The 15520-nt window shown below is 37.4% G+C and overlaps 1 protein-coding gene across 1 annotated transcript; it reads right to left on the reverse strand.

Moving 5' to 3' along the window:
* Positions 1-5547: 5547 nt before the first annotated feature.
* On the reverse strand, positions 5548-13292 carry LOC309798476 (uncharacterized protein; the record flags this gene model as incomplete). The annotated part of the gene is made up of 6 exons (XM_082646646.1): positions 5548-5633; positions 5728-5808; positions 6612-6763; positions 6840-6946; positions 8696-8841; positions 13256-13292. The coding sequence occupies 6 exons, from the start codon at positions 13290-13292 to the stop codon at positions 5548-5550; spliced, it is 609 nt and encodes a 202-aa protein (XP_082502772.1).
* Positions 13293-15520: the final 2228 nt, after the last annotated feature.

Consider the following 15520-nt stretch of genomic DNA (forward strand, 5'->3'; position numbering starts at 1 on the left):
CACATTTTAGTGGTGAGGATAGCAGCGAGGGTGAAAGTATTACGAAAAAGAAAGTACTTGGATAAACCGTTTTCTACATGAGTCTGCCACTCACTAATTAGCTTTTGTATCGAGAGGATAGCACAAAGATTGTTCCTGATGACAGCCGAATATATGAAGGTAAAGGGGTTGTTCAGATCGATCTACGATTAGAAATATTTAAAGGGCAGGTTAAGATTTTGAACGCTTCATTACGCGCTCTTTGAAAAGAAATTCGCTTAGTGTCATTTACAATACAGAAGTAGAAATAGAAGTAGAATCAACATAAACTGGAAAAGGGAAACACAAGGATTTTTCCACCTTAGTTTATTTTTCAGGGGAAAGGTAGCGCATGGTATTGATGCCGAAGAAGGTTTTCGAAGAAGGCGCATAACACGTGCCGCTAGATGGAACTCGTTCTAGATCCAACACCAATTTTCCGACTTGGAAAATTGGTACTCAAATGGTATAGCATATGCTAACGGTTGCCGTACGAAAAACAGGCCAACTACCTCGCGTGGGAAAATGAAGAAGACATGAAAGGAGTATTTCTGGATTAGTGTGAAGGTGGATTTGACAAGAATTCAGCGACATACAAATAGAAGCTGAGACAAATATCGAAAACCTTTCTGGATTATGTATGCGAGGAAACGAAGCGAATGCAAGAGGTGTTGGGATCCGCACAGATGTGATACATGCGTGATGTAGGGTTATGTAAAATCTAATAAGAAATAAAAAAGTTTTGACTAGCTGTATTTTTTTATTTATAGGGCTTATAAAAGTCTTGTGATAAAGAAAAAATCAACAACTGAACTAGAAATATACGTCACCAGCAAGGCGTCAAAGGATACAATGGTTCCAAGGTGGGCATTTGCTGTTCTAAATAATAAGAGATGCAGTTTTCTGTGTTGATCAATCCTTGAGACATAAGAGCCATCCATTCAACTTCATCAACTATCGTTACAGCGACTGAATTGAACCGTATTTAATCTTCTGAATGACTTGCGGTGGCTTAGCAGTGTATCAATTCAAGTGATTTTAATTGTTTAAGGGAACTTTGGCTTTAATTGCCGACCTCAGAAAATAAAAGTTACTTGGTCGAGGGTACCACCGACGCTGTTTGCATTTCAGTGCATATCGGTAATGATTGAGCTATCACCTGTATCACTGTCCTGTTGTTCATCTTTTATTGACTCGAGCGGGCGTCAGTATTGTCTCCATCTACCGCTGTCGCGTACAAAAGTGGCGTGATGGGTTCTGCTCGCTTTAGGAACTCTCTAAGCATCACACTACTCTTCAAGAGTTTTCGTGAAAAACTCTATTCATGTGATCGTTGGTTTTCCTGCTGTGCGCTTGACGCCTGATCCCGAGAAATCCAGTCCACGAAGGCTCTGGTTTATCGGTTATCATCTAGTCGCATCAGGTGTCCGGCCTACCTTATTTTTGATATTTTGGCGTAAAGAACGGCGTCTCTAATCTTCGATCGTTAAGGTAGGTCCGAGTTTCGTATTCCTTCTCTCACTTGCGTGACACGGGACAGTCCAAGCATTGCCCTTTCGACTGTGCGTTCAGTAACGCTGAGTGTTCTTTCATCCTGCTAACATAGTGACCAGGTCTCTGATGCGTAGGTTAGGGCAGAAAGAATATTTGGTCAAAAAGGTTTATACGAAGTCGAGCGTTTTCGTCCTCTTCACTACCATCGTCGACGCTCTCAAAAGCTACCCATGCCGCTCTCTTCTTCCTGCTGAGCTAACGAACTAGTCCGAAAGACCACATGGACTGAGACAGCTCGTTCGCTACAGAGTGAAAATGTGGAATATGTTTTTGCACACGTGGTTACCTACAAACCGTCTCATTAGTAGGTTACAGAAATGCAATATCGCATTTTGCGACATAAAAGGTCCCACATCATATTCAAAACTAATGCTTGATTCTTAATATATCTACTGAAAAATGAAAGCCAAAATTAATCTAAAAATAAAATGTTTACATGCACGATGGCGTTTCGCAACTAATTCGGTTAGACCTTCGAAGAAACTAGAAGAATATTATTGTACGGTTACAATTAATGTCTGTAAAAAAATCGTTCTTTAATGATTTACTGTGGTGCTCTGCCAGATAAACCTATCAATTCCCGCAAGAGATCAAAAATCTTAGAGGATTTGGTATGTATAAGACAGCTTTTCGAAGGTGGCGTCATCGAATATCCTTCGTATAGGGTCCATTGATTTGATGCAATATTTACCATATCGCGGAATCAGGAACCACCAACGCATGCACTGGAATGAGTGGGTATGGCCTCAAATGTGCAAATTTTGCCTAACTCAGGCGGGTGTCTGTAAATTATTATTTTTTCCACGGTGTATAAAAGCTGCTCATATGGCGCCACTTGCCTTAAGAACACGAACATGGATTAACTTAACTTATTCTTTTCTGATTTCTTCGATTCAGAAGCTTTGAGTAGTAGCCAGGCTTTTAGCCAGGTTCTGTTGCATAAATCAACTCTTAACTGGACTTCCGCGTAAAAATGTAGAACTTCTGCTCGACTTTGTAGAGGGGTGGAAGAGATGGTTTGGTGGTTTTGATATCGATTAGTTATATAATATTCTTAACACCAAATGCTTTTTTAAAAAAAACTTGAGCAGTAACGAGGTAGCCGAGAGTGTTGAAAATAAGATAAATGGATGAGAGGCGTGCAGATGGACAGCAACCTCCTTGAAGGACTCGTAGACTTCTGCACAGAAACATAGTTTTCTAACTTTGTTCCTTTCTGCCTCATAGATTTGTAATTATTGTTGAAGAAGACTTCCAGGTAAGAGAACATGGTCATTAATCGATGAAACAGCACATTATCACATTACTGAAAAAGGCTCGATTGTTTTACACTAATTCCTTTACCAGACGAGCTTTGTCGGAAAGTTCTGTGTTCTTACGGCGTGGCGGCGGTGGTGGTGGTTATACCAAGCCAATGCGAATCAAGTAACATGCGATAGCTCCAGCCATACAGCAAACTATTTTATTATAAACTTTGGTTTTTTAGGTAGAAATGAAACCCTACACCTTGGATGAGAAAATGTGCAACCAATGTGAAAATGGCAATTGTTCTTACCACTATGCACTGTACTTTTGCACTTAAGTTGAATGTCTACGGGTTCATTGTCTAGGTGATCCTCCGATGAAAGATGAATTGATAGATTGAGTTCACGATGTTGTTACAAAAGAATTTTCTCGACAATATACCATACTATTAAGCGTTGTATAAACTTGCAGTATTACTGCCAGTTCTGCTGAAACGTTATCCACGGCCATATGGGTTCCAAACGGAGTGATCACCATCCACTTGTTCGAATGAGGGGCCAACCCAAAGTAATTTTTTTTCAGTCTCGATAACTTTTTTATGGTGACCATTTTTATTGCAAATTCTTTCATGTCTACCTCATTATATTTATGAGATGCTAACTCTTAACAAAGGAAGGTCATAGGTGGGACTTTCTCGTGTAGGTATGTGCGCGTATTTGTATGCGTATATGCAAGTATGTGTGTATTTTTTGTCTATATATTAATATATGACGATGCGCACTTCTACAAATGTATCGACTTCACTTCGAAGCACCTAGAGCAATTGAAGTGGCCTACTTGTTCATAACACATGCAAACCACTCAGTGGAAAATATTATGACAAGATAAACGAGCAATATAAAATTGCAGAATTTTGGCAAAGCGAAGCATCTTTATCTATTGGTGTTGCGTAAAACTGTAAACTTCTGGAGGAGGTAAAATCATTGAGGGCAGTTTTGGCCTCGGCTTGGTTTATGAAACATTTCTCGCACAGAAAGTTGTCGAGATGCTTGAAGAAGTGATAGTCGGTAAACGAGAGTATCGGAGAATAGGTGGGTGCTGCGGAGTTTCTTAGCCTGCTCGTTCAACCGTTCCATCGTCGGCAGTGCGACGTGTTGGTGTTTCAAATCCTGATTCGAGAAAGAGTGAGTGATAAAACCAGCAGGGGTCCACCAAACTATCATGCGTGAAAGTTCAGCTTCAAGAAATGCCGTAAACTTCATCGCGTTTCAAGCATTGAGCTGATGGTAGCCGGTTATCATTGTGGGTTCATTTCTCGTTGCACTTCAAAACGCGTTCGAAAAACTGGTAGCTCTGGTTGGGTAGAAGAAGAAGCGGTGTCACCTCAAGCGGCGATATTTTACAGCCGTTTAATTTTTGCGGCATCCATTTGGCCAACTTCTTCGACTTTCCAATTTTCTTTAGATGTTGAAACTATTCATTTGTCTAGCCCGACTTTTTGTGCAATTTCTGTAACAGTTGTACTTAAATTGCGTTTAACAGGACCGCCAATTTATCGTCGTCATTGTGAGAACGACGTCCACGACCTTTGGTCATCTTCAACGTTATTTGTTTAGTTTCAAGAAATGCTGTTCTGGACAATTTCTAGACATAATTCGCAACGACGAAATTTCTGAAACCAACGTTGCACTGTGCATTTGTTTTTTTTTGGCTCCATCGCTCATTAATATTTCGAGCCGTGTGTACAACACTAGGTTTGAGCTTGAATTCGTAAACGTAGAATTTATTGGAATTGCCGTTATGACATCTTAAATTCAAATCTTTAAAATTTGTCAAAGATACAATTTACATTGAAATTTGGCTACAGGAACAAATGTAAAAAAATAGTTCGGCAATGAATTATAATACAGTACTGAAAGGAAAAGTGTTTCTCAAAACGTATACAAAAAAATGACACTGTAAATGATGTATTAATTTCTGAACAATCTGAAAAATTTTAAGGCTGTGCTACTATCAATCCTACATATACTGGATGTTATGTCAAATTCAATGAAAAAATTCTTTCGTCATTTAATAAAAAACTAGTTAAATACAAAGAAAGTGTGCGAGAGCACATAGATTCGATGCATATTATAACAAAATAAAAGTTAACAAGAATGAATTAACAAGGCTTATAACCCAATATTGGTAGATAAGAATACAGACCCTGATGAGGTACAGGAATGTCAGTACTGGTAGAAAACCGCTTTTTATTACTTCACAAAAAGAGCGGTTTCGGCAATAGGACAAAACGTGGAGGTTTTAGGATGACACATTTTCTACATGTATGAAACCAAAATACCACAAAGCTTAAATTAAAAGAACAGAAACCAAGTGCAAGTGACGATTTTGCCACAATTAATGCTCAGTTTATTTTAAGTTCTCTCAGTTTTTTTTTCAGTTTTTTTTTAAATTAGTTGAAGAAAGTAGGTGGAACCAAAAACAATTTATAAAATTGTTGTTGGAGATGCTTGTTTAGGAAGAGCCAAAAAAGTTAATACAGAAACAAAAAACTCGGAATAATGGTTGAACTAAAAATGGTAACGTCTAGCTGGACTTCTAACCACACCACGTCTGCTTCATGGAAATGCATTTTTCGTAAAGAAGGAAAATCGCAGCTTGCTCATACGAATGTTGACTAAAATTCCATGAGCCGATGAGCTCTTTTCGCTTTCGTGGTGCCATCACTCTCTACTCGATCTTGCATGCGGAGATTCGCCTCAGCCATGAACGGTCAAAGAACTGCTGCCACCGCACAAGAAGAAGAAGCCAGCCGACTATGAACAGAACGTTGTTAATAGAGTCCTATACTCACATGACTGGAAATTAAGGTTCTTGCAAATGCTATAAGATGTTTGTCGAAGAAAATACCGAGCTTGACATCTTCTTCTTGACATCGTTCTTCTAGACATCTTCCGTCAGGACCCAAGATGTCTCCAAACTCATTGGCAGCTGATGGGCAAGCAATGAAATTTCAGTAATTTCAGATATGTCTTTCTCGGAAAACAAAATTTTAGGCGGTTTTGAAGTGAAATTAGCACTTTTGAAAAATTTACAAAATCTAAAAGCGCTGGAAAGTTATTTCTATATATCCTACAAAGACACTATATTTTTATGCATTTCATTACAAAAACACATCGGCGCAAATGTTCTAGACAAGTTCTTTCTTAAATAATTTTCCTACTCTAAACGTTAAAAAAGAATGAGAAATATAGAACTCCTAGAAATTGTGTTTTAGATCAAATTCATGGAAACGCAGTTTTCATCTGGCTCCAACCTGAGCTATAAGCCATTTTTTAGTTTTTAGAAATTAATGCATTGCATTTATTAAAACAAGAAAAGACATCGTTAGACAAAAACTCGAAGTGAATAAATCAGAAAAAACTTCTCACAAAAATCATAGTGTGGCACACTTGTGCTCACGTAATTACAAAAATGCAAGTGACAAAAATTCCTGTGCAAAGATTTCACTTACTACTGTAAAAAGCACAGCAAAAAGAGTACGGTTGTATCTATAGCAATACCCACAGTACCTTCGGAAGACAGGCGCACTGTATCATTGTGACTTGACACGCAATTCATCAGTTTAAGAACTTGGCAAACTCTAGTGGATTGATCTTTCGTTAAATTTTCTCGCGCTAAGTAAACATCAGCAATCTAAATCGAAGAATTCAGTTTGGGAAAAACGTTAATATGTGGGTATTAGAGAATTAATCGTCTTTGATATTTTTGTATTTTTTAACTTGTAACAATACAACTTCTTTCATGAAAATTGCCATAGTCGAAAGAATACCACATGCACTCGGCAAGCTCAGGAACGCTGTCCCGTTTCTTGCACAGTTCTGCGACAGCGTTTTCACGTTTATGTTTGTCTCTGAGGTCGAAAGTCAACTTGACAATTTCACCTCTAAAATAACGTGTTTTTATAACAAAGGAAAAAAAGCAAACCTAATTTATACTAATAAATTTTATACAATTCGTACTTGTCAATTTCGATTCCAAGGGTAGAATAAAGCGTAGGTCGTTCTGCTTGACTACCTGCTGCATCCGTTTTGACGTCAGCGTTCAACTCATTCACTGGGATCACGTCCTACGTTATCAAAATTGAAATTTATAAATGCATCTTTCAAACAAAATGCTAGAATGACAAACGTCATAAAGTGCCGAATCATTCTTCAACCATGCAGACCGCAATGGATGATATCTAATTTTGCGTTGGTTGCTTAAACAGATAAACTCAACGCGATTAAGAAACACTCAATGCATGCCGGAGTAGGCACTTCTTCGGTAATATTCCATTGTTTTATGACTTCAAAATTTGGCAATACCTACTAAAGAGGCCTTGTTATATGTATATGATACCATTTATTAGGTGTTGCCATTGTTTGCCTTTCAGCCACACTGCTGTCAGAATATGCATTTTTGTTTTGTAGGATATGTTGATAAGATTTCATTTAACACAATATTCAGATATTTCGTATGACATCAGTGACTAATGACTGCTTTCGGAAATAAAATTGCAATCAGTTATTGGTCAAAAATTGAACTTTACATGTCTCACATTATGACCGATGCTGGTCCCTATAACTCTCCTTCCTTTTCCAGTAACTAAAGAATTTAACAAGTTTTAGAGAGAGCATACCTATGTAGGTCGATTGTTCTATTGTTACCCTTACAGTTTGTACAAGTTTTCTAGTTTTAGTTATGTATTAGTATATGTTCCCATTTAGACGTTCATTTAGATTGCTTTACATGTGCTGATGTTGCTACTTACTCTATTATTATGCTAAACTGCGTTTCTTCTTGTGCGTTCATAATCGTCATTTTCCCTCTCCTCCTTCAACCACTGAAACTTTTAGAGGTGGAAGTCACCTCTGATCAAGTACATGGAGACACGAAGAAGAGTTTCCGGTCTTAGATTGCTAGATTTATTGGGAATGAAATAACAACCAACAATGGCGCAATGTACAAGGAGGTGGTGATGGTTGTCAAAAGCTGAGAAATGAAATCGTAGATGATCTTCTATGTTTGCGTTATAGTCGACAACCTTGGACAAGCTATTTATGTAGCCTCGCAATTAACCCGTAGGGAATCCGTTAGTGAAAATTGTAAGTCGCAAAACGTTACTATATGCAAATTCGTACTCATCACTTGGTAAGATGGAGAACCCGTATTAGAATGCGACGGGGCATTTTCACAACAACGATGAATGCGATTATCTTTTTGTCAACTCATCTTCGAGTTTATTTTTCAAAATTTTAGGCACAGATCCGTAATCTCACCACATTGTATATATGATCTACGTATGCTCAACCGTATAAACATCTCCGAATTCTCCAGCTATGTGTACCTGTGTCAAAAAGTTCTAAATAATGAAAAACTTAACTCCAGAGCTAAACAAGAGAAAGAAAGCGGCAAACATTTCAAGAGCATCAAGAATGTAGTGTGAAAAACGAATGGACAAATTCGTGTCTACTTTTTAGTTATACTATTATTCCTTCTTTGACGTACTCTTACACCAGTACTCACTAAACCGTAGTAGTCCAACAGTTCCAATTCGAAGGCAGAGACCGATGAATTTTTCCATATCCTCAACAGTAGTTACTTCCAACGAAAGTTTTGCCTTGTCCATGTATATTCGTTTCATTAACAACCAACTCCCAAAAATTAGTCATAATTAATTCATAAAAATAAACCTATTCAGAGTATGCGAGAATAAGCAGGTGATCTACTCGAAAACTAGTGTCACGGAATATTCAGCGTTTATTACTCACCACATTACTTGACCATTCATCGCTTCACTTCGTCTAAACCATTCTAAGGAAACCATAAAACTTACCTCTTTATTATCAACGTCTTCATTCACTCCTTCATTACCGCCCGCCTCATTATTCTCAATGTTTTCAGCTGCTTTCTTATTATCTTCAACAAACAGTTGAGTGACATTTGAGCACAAGTTCTCCATCAATATAAAGTCTAAAAACTCTGAAATTTAACGAGTAATTAAATTCTTTATCCATATAGTCGCTAAGATGAATCAATGCCGAAATCAAATTTGTGGATACGAAAAATGTACGAAATATGCTGAGATCTTTCTATGGTTTTTGGAAAAAAAAATTAAAGTTTCAGCGCAGCGTTGTTTGATAATAGAGCGTTTTCAAATACACACAAAAGTTGAAGAATTTCATTAGAAAGCAAGGGAAGAAATAGGGAAGAAACAAAGGATAAAAGAAGACAAAAGCAGAAACTACTGGAGGATATACACCGAAACAATGAATTGAAAATGGAGAATTACAATGACGTACGATGCACAATACAATGGTCGGTGTGAATGCAAACTCTTCGTATGTATTGCGAAATATTTCGGCGTCGTGGTACGCAGTTGCAAGGGTAAATTAGACGTGTCACGTATTTTTATGCTACCGTATATCGCCTTGTTTGTCATAGTTTCCATGGGACATGAATATTGTGTGTGATGTGAAAGCAAGAAGTGGAAACTGGCATTACACTCTGCTATTTTAAGCACAAAGAAGCACACCTATTAGATGTCGTCCTCTTGATTTATATGAAATTTAATTACGTAACCTATGAGATTCAAAAAATTTTCTCTGAGATTAACGGAAATCAAGGCTATTACTACTATCTTGTGATGTTATGCTGTAGCAAAAAGCGACTTAGATTACCTCAATTTCCAGTTTTTGTCATGACATTTGTTAAAAAACTCTATCTAAACTCCAAACTCTCATTTTTCTGAGAAAAAATAAAGCAGTAAACGACTAGGACAATCGCTTATGTGTGAAATACGTGCTAGCCTGTTTACCAAAAGGAAGATGATATTCCAGTCAACACAAAAATTTAATGTGTTATATTCTTCAAAAATAGGCACCTGATGATAGATTGAAATAAAATGAAGACAACTTTGAACAACGCATATGAACACGTAAGGAATGAAAAAGAAAGTGAAAACAAGAGCAAACATAGGCAGATAACTGTAGAGTTTGATTCTCATAAGCTACAAAAATTTTTTACGCCTATTTAATTTATGAGGTCATAGAATGTGCGGACAAATCTGATAAAGATGATGACAAAATAAATTGATTGACAGCAATAACGAAATCACTTTGTACTATAAACCGAACAACATCAGTTACAGTAGGATATGAAGCCTAAATTTGTTAATCAGCACGTATCAATCGCGTATCGCTAGAGCATCTTGATAAATCGTAAAAAGTGAACAAATTTGTAACTCTGGGAAGCTTCTGAGCAAAGAAAAATGAAAAAATAGCAAAATTAGATACCGGTGGAAAGAAATGCGTATGGAAGCGAAATGCTAATAAGATATGCTGCCGACGGGACCTTCTAGACGATTCAAATCGTATAAACGAACTTCTTTTCAGAACCACTTTCCAATAAAAGCACCTATAACCCATATTTAAAACTGACAAGTGATACGATGTCTCCACCTTTAACGTATATGAAGTGTTGAAGGACTAGACATATCTGTAAGGCATTTTTCTTTCTCTGTTTGATCTTCACTATATTTTTCTTCTAACATTAGAGGGTTTTTTTCTAACACTTACCAATGACAGCAAGGAATTTATTAGGCTTGCCTTTTTTTAAAAAGAATACTTTTTTTATACAGAATACACGAAATGGTTGGGATTAGAGACTCTTGTATTAATACCGTAAGAAAGTTACTGTTAATTTTTTTAACTTGGAAAAGCATCTTTACTAATGTGAAGCACCAATGGTTGAAGCCTCATAGTCATTATTGAGATGTTCTTGTGTGTTGAACTATAATGTTCAACTAGGATTTGCCATGCGGCAATGCCATCCAGGCTGAGGAAATCGACATGTCCATCCCGAAATCTTGCTAGGAATAAATCTATGCCACAAAAGAGTCAAGAGACAGAATTCTAACAACAATAGCGTTAAATACTAAAAACTTAAAGCATCAAAAGAAATGGTGGACACTTTTCATGTTCCTCTTATTATATTTTTTTTTTATTATTCTTCCATATTTTTCCTCTAACATTAGAGGGTTTTTTTCTAACACTTACCAATGACAGCAAGGAATTTATTAGGCTTGGCTTTTTTTATACAGAATACACGAAATCGCTGGGATTGGAGACTCTTGTATTGATACCGTAAAAAAGTTACTGTTGATTTTTTAGACTTAGAAAAATATCTTCATTAATACTTGTCAATTCTTCTTCTTTGAACAAACCACGAGGTTGGTATACAATTTTACTTATTGGGCTGACGTTTCGGCCGTATCGCCTTCTTCAGAGCCTGGAAAGGTCGACTGACAACGATCTACTAAGCCAAACACGCCAACAACTTAAACAGAGAAACTCAAAAACCAAGTTCCAACCGCATAAATAACACCAAATACTCACCACTTCTCCGCCTCCGACCAACTGCTTGGGTGTGTCTACGGAAGAGGAATGAGGTATACTTCCTTCTAGAGTGCCCCTTTATCAGACTAGAAGATCAGTCTGATATACTGTGTGAGATCACGTGTGATTAGGAGGCACTCTTCCCTGCGGTTCATGTTCGGGTTTTTGAAATTAATCCAAAAACCCTCAAGAACCTTGCGCGCCGACATGCTAGTTTCCTGCGCGAGAATATTAACCTTAACATCAAAATCCTCTCCGTTGTGTCTTTGTGTCCTATGCGTGCCTAGTGGAGTGTTCGCCTTGCTTTTAAATTTACCACCTAGGTGTTCTTTTATTCTCACCCAAAGAGGTCTTCCCGTTTCGCCAATATATTCGTCCCCGCAAGTTTTGTAAGAAATTAGGTACACTGTACCCGAGATCATGCAATCACCGTCTCTCCCTGAGGGCAAATCGTGCATTTCTGCGTTGTACATAGACGGTCGTACAAGCGGTTTTGGATCAATTGGCGACGTAGATTGTTCGGTGGTATTTCTATAACTACCACTGATTTCTCTAAGCCCGCCCTTCTTAAGCATCGTTTTATAGCTATGCTTATTTCGTTCGAAATGAAGTGTATTTGGAACGGGATCTTATTATCGCTAGACCCATTGTTATAGCTCATCACCTTTCCTTTAAACTTATCCCGAGAAGCTACGACGTTGTAACCGTTGGAAATGGCTATTTTCCGTGCCAAGTCGAGTGATTCTTCTCTCTGTTCTCTTCCCGTACACACATCAGAGGCCGTACGAAACATATTTCTGATAAGTGCTCTCTTTGTGTGTGAAGGATGAGAAGAGAGATAATGAACTAGTATGTTTTTATTACTTGGTTTACGGTACCACTTCGTAGCTTAGCTGTTATGATGTAAGCTAACCTGAACGTTTAAAAATGGAAGCCAATCCTCTTTAGGTGTTTCTCGGGTGAACTTATTGTAGGTCGTGGCCGGAGGCGAAGAAGTTGTCAGTATTTGATGCTATTTATGCGTTTGAACTTGGTTTTTGAGTTTCTCTGTTTAAGTTGTTGGCGTGTGGCTTGGTAGATCGTTGTCAATCGACCTTTCCACGCTCTGAAGAAGGCGATACGCCCGAAACGTCAGCCCAATAAATAAAATTCTTTTACCAACCTCGTGTTTGTTTAAAGAAGAAGTTAAAGAAGAAGGATTAACAAGCCTTAAACAATGCCGAGGTTAAAGGAGAGTCGGTCTTGGAAATCTCTTAATCGAAGAAAAAAATTGCTTCGGTTTCTTGTTTGAGAATGTGTGTTCAAAAATGAAGAATATTTGTCCAGTTGGTGTTAATTAATTCCTCTGCAGATGTGAATATTCGATTTCTTGTAATTTCTATAACACAACGAAGAATCGTTATCAGCATAACTTTATTTCCTTCTTGTCTTGCTATCGTTCTATGTCCTTTACACGTACAAGGTGAGTTGTGAAACCTTCCATGTAATCGCATCGCCTTTAGTATGTGTGTCATTTTTGTTTTGATGTGAAGGAACGATAGATGTAAAGATACTTCTTATACGTTATCTCTTCCGATTGCCTATTTTAACGTATCAAGAGAACTCGAAATTGCCTAATAGCGTATATAAATTATATTTTCAGCAGAGAATTCCACCTTTCAAATACATAGTCTGAAATGCTTGGTACTTTTTGATGTGGAACAGACACTTTCAGAAGGCGTGTTGTTGCTAACTCATTTGCTTGAATAGAAAAAATTGTGTCGGCACAGTTACGATTTGACCGGTAATTTGTTGGTTAAACAAGATCTTATTTAGAACAGGCACAGCAACTTTTTAACAACATAATCTAATAATGGAATTTAAAAAGAAGAGTTTAATCAGTGGCGCCTTATTCATACTAATGCAATATGTTTGTCAAGTGAAAATGATTATTTAAGACAGCAAACTGGAATCTGAAGAATATTTTCTTCATTAGCCCTCTATAAGCAATAATTACTCACTTCGAGTAGAGGCATCCTGACTGTACACAGATTCCATGGCCGTTTTGTTTCAATTGGATTTTGTTTTGTCGATAGGCGGAAGACAAAATTTCCATTGAGCTGGAACGTTCCTGACATATAACGTATAAATGCATACACTATCGTATCGCTTTATGGTGGTAAAATACGTCAAATTTCTGTATTGGTTATATAAAATTCTGTGAATTCTAGGATGAGTGTTTACATGGAATCAGCAATGCGAAAACAATGCCTTCTCATTCTCAACCTGACGTCGGTATGCCACCATCTATACTGGTGTTGGGTATGACTGGTTTTGGGAAAACATCGTTTGTGCAGGTATTATGTGATTTGTTCGTATTTTTAAGTGTACATATATTTGAAAACGATAATCAGGTGACATTTATTTTCGGGATGATTCTCACGTTCAGAGCCTGATAGCATACCTACATGAGAAAAACAAAACGCCACGATATATGATCAACCTTGACCCAGCAATCGCTAGTGTTAGTTTCTATATAGCTTTATTCACATTTGGCTAGAGTGAGAACTTTTAAGTTCCGAGGTTAAGATTCCATATCGTACCAATATTGACATACGCAATACTGTCAAGTATAAACAACTGATAAAAGAAAATGGTTTGGGATCAAACGGTGCAATTATTACAAATCTTAATTTGATTTTGATGTGCATGAGATTCTATCAGGTATGTTTCATTTACTCGATGCTAAATTTTTTTAAAGAATATGATTTCAGATACAATCAATAGTTGAAAGGCGCTCTAGCCAGTACAGCGTATGTCTCATGGACACACCTTGTCAGATTGAAGCGTTTAAATGGAGCGCTAGTCGCTCAATTATCACTGACTCGCTGGCTAGTAATCATCCAACTGTGGGTTCACGAGCGCTGTATGGTGTTCTTGTTTTTCTCTGTTTTTTTTCCAGCAATCTTTTATACTTAATTGACATATTTATGGCACGTTTTTGGGTGGGCATTGTAAGCCCATTATTGACTGTTCTCACCAGAGACGGTTTCTGTGGTACTCCAACAAGCAGAAAAATCCTGCGGCGCGCAGTGAGACAAATAAAATCGCTGCAGCAGTAGTTTCTGTAATTTATAATTTGTAGATAACCGCTTTTATTCCCTGATGACTGGTAGGATTTTACTTTTGGAGAAGTTTTCGCTTTAATACAAAAACTATCATAGAAAATGTTTGCGCGAATTCTTGCCAGTGCCTATAATGTACCAATTATACATATTGTGTTATAGTCACTTTGACGTATTTTTATGTATTATATCTCGGCGACAAACAAGACAACATGGTATTTAACAGAAGTTCATTTATCTAGTGGAAAACAAAAAAAAATATTTAGATTTCAAAACTCCAACCTCTTCTTTGGTGCAAGCTATTAACGTTTTGAAACATATCTAGCGTATATGCACCTTTCCAAGTTATCCCACGATCCTACGCCTAGTCCAGATTTGAGGCTGTAAATTGGAACAAGATTCCTTCTCAAATACTTATCACACCAAATAATGAAGAGGGAAAGATTTGCTTAGCTTAAGAGAAATTCCGTTGGAGTGATCACATCAGCTACGTGTGTCTTGCATTAGTCCTAAACCATAGCATCCTTCTGCGCTTGGATGGAACAGGAATGGGACGTTAAGGCCCTATAGCCAAAATGCTCTTGTGTTCAGTAAAGCACAGCCAGAAAATTATTCAGTTATTTCTGTTCCTTGATTTGCCCTAAAATCTGTTGTAATAAGTGAAAGGATTTTAAATCTAAATTAGTTCCTTCATATGTCATAACTGGGACTTGTCTTGTTTTCCGTCATCGTTAACCTTTATGGTTTCGGAGCAAATAAAGTTGTTTTGGGTGTTAAAGTATTGCATAACTGGAGAAGAATTTCTCATAGGCAAAGCATGAATGGCGCTTCTTAGCAAAATGCTTCACAGGGTGGCTTTTTCAATTGCAGGTCGTTATAGCAGTTAAAACTCAGTGTATCTTACAACCGATAATAAGAATGTGATGTGGATTGGAACATACCGTTTTTCCGATAGCGATTCTTACGCATAAAATAATGTGACAAAATTTTCATAAGCGTCCAATGAGTGCTTAATGGTATAAGAGCGTTGCTGTCATCAAAGCGAAGATGGTCTAGTTGGTAGCCATAAACATTCATTCTCATTATTGTGCTACCTTATCCTAGTTTTCGTGTTTTTTTTTGTGTTTTTTTAGGTTTTCAAGATTAACGTTTAGTTTTGCC

The sequence above is a fragment of the Mesoplodon mirus genome, assembly GCF_964341445.2.
Source record: "Mesoplodon mirus genome assembly, contig: HAP1_SCAFFOLD_3618, whole genome shotgun sequence".
NCBI lineage: Eukaryota > Metazoa > Chordata > Mammalia > Artiodactyla > Ziphiidae > Mesoplodon > Mesoplodon mirus.